A 4,660-nucleotide genomic window follows, 5' to 3' on the forward strand; every position below is an offset into this window, starting at 1 on the left:
AGGGATGCATGGCTGGCAGGCTGCATTCCGTTTACTGTCCTCAACAAGGAATTGTGGCGCTAATTAAGTGTACCTGTGGATTCCAAGTGGGGTCCAGTTTCTTCACTGTGGCAATATACTCTCGCATCGCCTGCTCAGGACTTGTATCACCCAGTGCTTTCCAAGCTTCCCTGGAACACACGTGGAAAGGAAAAGAAACCAACATTCAGCAGACGTTCAACAACTAACTCCAGATTTCCTCCCTCTCATTCCGCATCCTGAATTAGACTCTCATAATTCGTTCCATATCCACAATCAGTTCCTACACACAATTGTGCATCATTATTTGAAACTAACAAAGGTTAGTAAAATGTGAAAAAGAGGGCCAATATTAAAAACTAAATGTAAAGCTACATGTATTTATTAAGTACAAATTTAAAACATATATAAGGGCCCATTCACATCAAATATATATATTGGCCCTCTTTTTCACATTTTACTAACCTTTGTTAGGTTCTGAATTTTAGTGTTAAGGTTCAGTTTTTTGCCCTTTCTGTCCCTGCATCATTATTTGACCCAGTTAACCTCAGGGCAAAAATCACGAAAAGTTCTATTTAAATCTGTTTTCTAATGACACAGGGCCAATTAAAAAAATGAATCAGCACCATTATTTTTAAATACCTGCCTGTCAGCAGCTTCTTATCACTGATACTCTAACCTGCCCTGGGCATACAGGGTTGTCATGCAGAAGTCAGCGATACAAAAACAGCACATGCAGGCACCATTTTTGGCAGCTTCCCTTCTAAACTACTCTTTAAACTCTGTGGAGTTTCAAAAGCAGTTTAGCAGTTCCACAGAGAATAGCCGCGGATTTGGGCCTTTTAAGACACTTACAGTGAGCTTTTCTCTCACTCTGGATGGAAACAGTGGTGGCAAAATTAGAAGAGACTGGATTTATACCCTGCCCTTCACTACCCAACGGAGTCTCAGAGTGGCTCACAGTCTCCTTTTCCTTCCCCTCCCCACAACAGACACCCTGGGAGGTAGGTGGGGCTGAGAGAGCTCCTTCGGGAACTGCTCCTGAGAGAACAGTTCTGAAAGAACTTGTGACTTACCCAAGGTCACACCGGGAGCTGCATGTGGAGGAGTAGGGACTCAAACCCGGTTCTCCCAGATTAGAGTCCGTGCTCCTAACTACTACACCAAACTGGCTAATTATTACCTAAGCACCCTGGTGGGGAATCAACTGGTCCCATAGCACACCTAAAGTATGGCCATATTGTAGCTGCAACCAAGATAAAGTAACACTAATTTAAAATGTTACTGTTGCTAGTATACAAATTAAATTTTATTCTAATCAGTTATAAACAACTAACCCTTACGGTAAGGGCAAAAGTAAGAAAACAATATTCGAGAGATGCAACAATTCTTATTTGGCTTTCATCCACACTCCCAAAGAAATTAAAAAATATGTTTAACTTTAAAGTGAGTTCTACAATTAACGTAGACATAGGAATGATAAAAATCACTTTATAAATGCTGTTCTGATTTATAGCGCAGGACAGGAGGTGTCTGCTTCTAAATGAAAAACAGTATCCATCAACTCCTGCACAGCTAAGGAGAAAGTAGACCTCACCCCTGCCTTGCTACCAGATGACATCCTGATGAAATTAAAAAGACAGATGGTCACCTATACAAGAATATTCCCATCTTCATGAAATATGATACTATTTGACAACGGTTAAGTAACTGACATTCCAATGTAATGACCAGAGCATCAGCTGTATGCTAGGCCACCTTAAAACATTTAATATTTCCAGCAGAGTATTAAACAAAAGCTCAGTCCATAGTGGAATGCTTCGATGACCACCGGACCACTATTACTTTCTATCCACTGTGATAGAACAAATAGCATCGAGGCATGGAGAAACCCAAGATATGGCTGTATAAATTCGCCCTGATTCCTTCAATAATGGATACGAAAGAGGCTAATGTTCACATCTTCTAAAGAAAAGACAAAATAATCGGGCGGGGGTGGTGGTGGTTCAATAATAACTGGGAGTTACTAGGTTTTCTACTTACCATTTCTGTTTTCCTTCAAAGTCAAAAAATCCAGGTTTAGGGGTGTTGCAGCTACCGCATTTTACCTGAGGAAGAAAAAGTGGGAAACAACCTTAGAATTAAATCCAAAGAAAAGGTATGCCGCTTTTCTGAATTTGCTGATGTGAATTGAATTGGCTACAAAATAAATGTGCCTTCAGGTTTTAATGGGTAGTCATGTTGTCTGTAGCAGTAGAAAAGAGCAAGAGTCCAGTGGCACCTTAAAGACTGACAAAACTTGCAGCAGTGTATAAGAACATAACAGAAGCCCTGTTGAATCAGTCCAACACTCTGCGTCACACAGTAGCCAAAATCCAGGTGCTATCAGGAGGTCCAGCAGCAGGGGCAGAACTCCAAAAGCCCTCCCACTGTTGCCCCCCAGGCACCAAAAATACAGAGCATCACTGCCCTAGACATAGTGTTCCATCCATACCTTGTGGCTAATAGTCACTGATGGACCTCTGCTCCATGTTTATCGAATCCCCTCTTGAAGATGGCTATGCTTGCAGACACCACCACTTCTTAAAGCAGTGAACTCTACATGTCAATTTCTCTTTGGGTGAAGAAGGACTTCCTTTTATCTGTTCTAACCCGACTGCTCATTAATTTCATTGAGTGCCCACAAGGAGTTCTTGTATTGTGAGAAAGGGAGAAAAGGACTTCTTTCTCTACCTGCTCTATCCCATGCATAATTTTGTAAACCTCTTAGGGCAGTGGTGGCGAACCTATGGCACGGGTGCCAGAGGTGGCACTCAGAGCCCTCTCTGTGGGCACGCGTGCCATCGCCCCAGCCAGGCCCAGACCATCATTAAAGTGTCAAATTCTCTGCCAAATAATTTTAAGTAAATGAAAGCATTTGGGATTGCTTTCCTTACTTTGTTTGGATCATTTTAAGTTAATGTATGAGTTGTTTTTTCTAAAGTAAAACCTCAGTATTCAGGTTAAATTGCCATGTTGGCACTTTGCAATAAATAAGTGCGTTTTGGGTCGCAGTTTGGCCACTCAGTCTCTAAAAGGTTCGCCATCACTGTCTTAGGGTGTGAGCTTTCGTGAGTCACTGCTCACTTCTTCAAGTTAATTGTGTCGCAACCTGAGAAGGTAAGGCTTGCCTGCCTGGATCAGATCAAATACCACTCAGTCCATCACTCTGGCTCCAGCCAGATGCCTCTAGAAGCTCAAGCTGGGGCTTCTTCCTGGCCTTCAGCACGCAGCAGTGTACTGCCTCTGAACACTAAGGCTCAATTTGCGCTTGTTAAGGATGATGCCAAGCAAATGGGAAAGCTGTTTTGGTTTACAGACCTTTCACTTGGAGTATCAGCTATAGCCGACACTGAAAGAAAAGTAGCACAAGAAAAAGCGTCCTCAAGCAGGGCCAGGGCCTTCTCGGTCCTGGCCCCAACCTGGTGGAACTCTTTGCCAAATGACACATCAGGGCCCTGCTGTGGGATCTCATGCAGTTCTGCAGGGCCTGTAAAAGTGGAGATGTCCCGCCAGGCTTTTGGCTGAGGGCAGCAATGGTTACCTCATTGGCACCCTTCCTTCTTTCTCCCTTCCCCATAAGAACATAAGAGACGCCAATGTTGTATCAGGCCAAAGGCCCATCTAGTCCAACACTCTGTCACACAGTGGCCAAAATACCAAGTGCCATCAGGAGATCCACCAGTGGGGCCAGGACATTAGAAGCCCTCCCACTGTTGGCCCCCCCAAGCACCAAGAAGACAGAGCATCACTTGCTCCAGAGCCCCTATCTATACCTTGTGGCTAATAGCCACTGATGGACCTCTGCTCCATATGCCTATCTAATTCCCTTTTGAAGCCGTCCATGCTTGTAGCCGCCACCACCTCCTGTGGCAGTGAATTCCATGTGTTAATCACTCTTTGGGTGAAGAAGTACTTCCTTTTATCCGTTCTAACCCGACCGCTCTGCAGTTTCATGGAGTGCCCACGAGTTCTTGTATTGTGAGAAAGGGAGAAAAGTACCTCTTTCTCTACCTGCTCTTTCCCATGCATAATCTTATAAACCTCAATCATGTCACCCCTCAGTCGTCATTTCTCCAAGCTAAAGAGATAATCACTCTTTGGGTGAAGAAGTACTTCCTTTTATCCATTCTAACCCGACCGCTCAGCAATTTCATGGAGTGCCCACGAGTTCTTGTATTGTGAGAAAGGGAGAAAAGTACCTCTTTCTCTACCTGCTCTTTCCCATGCATAATCTTGTAAACCTCAATCATGTCACCCCTCAGTCGTCTTTTCTCAAAGCTAAAGAGCCCTAAGCACCCTCATAGGGAAAGTGTTCCAACCCTTTTATCATTCGAGTTGCCCTTTTCTGCACTTTTTCCAAAGCTATAATATCCTTTTTAAGGTGTGGTGACCAGAACTGCACACAGTATTCCAAATGAGGTCTCACCACTGATTTATATAGGGGCATTATGATATTGGCTGATCTGTTTTCAATACCCTTCCTAATAATCCCCAGCATAGCATTGGCCTTCTTTATTGCAGTCACACACTGTCTCGACATTTTCAGTGAGTTATCTGCTACAACTCCAAGATCTCTCTCTTCATCAGTCTCTGCCAGTTC

General features: G+C 43.6%; 1 protein-coding gene across 1 annotated transcript in view; it reads right to left on the reverse strand.

Moving 5' to 3' along the window:
- The window catches only part of ACBD6 (acyl-CoA binding domain containing 6), a 184,234-nt gene that overhangs the window by 156,185 nt on the left and 23,389 nt on the right, over window positions 1–4,660 (reverse strand). The window contains exons 3-4 of the mRNA XM_015427323.1: window positions 2,062–2,126; window positions 74–170 (exon numbers count right to left, since the gene is read on the reverse strand). Of these exons, the coding sequence (XP_015282809.1) occupies window positions 74–170; window positions 2,062–2,126 (162 nt within the window). The remainder of the gene's footprint in view (window positions 1–73; window positions 171–2,061; window positions 2,127–4,660) is intronic.

This window comes from Gekko japonicus, unplaced genomic scaffold (assembly GCF_001447785.1).
Source record: "Gekko japonicus isolate JY-2015 unplaced genomic scaffold, Gekko_japonicus_V1.1 scaffold1665, whole genome shotgun sequence".
Classification (NCBI taxonomy): Eukaryota; Metazoa; Chordata; class Lepidosauria; order Squamata; family Gekkonidae; genus Gekko; species Gekko japonicus.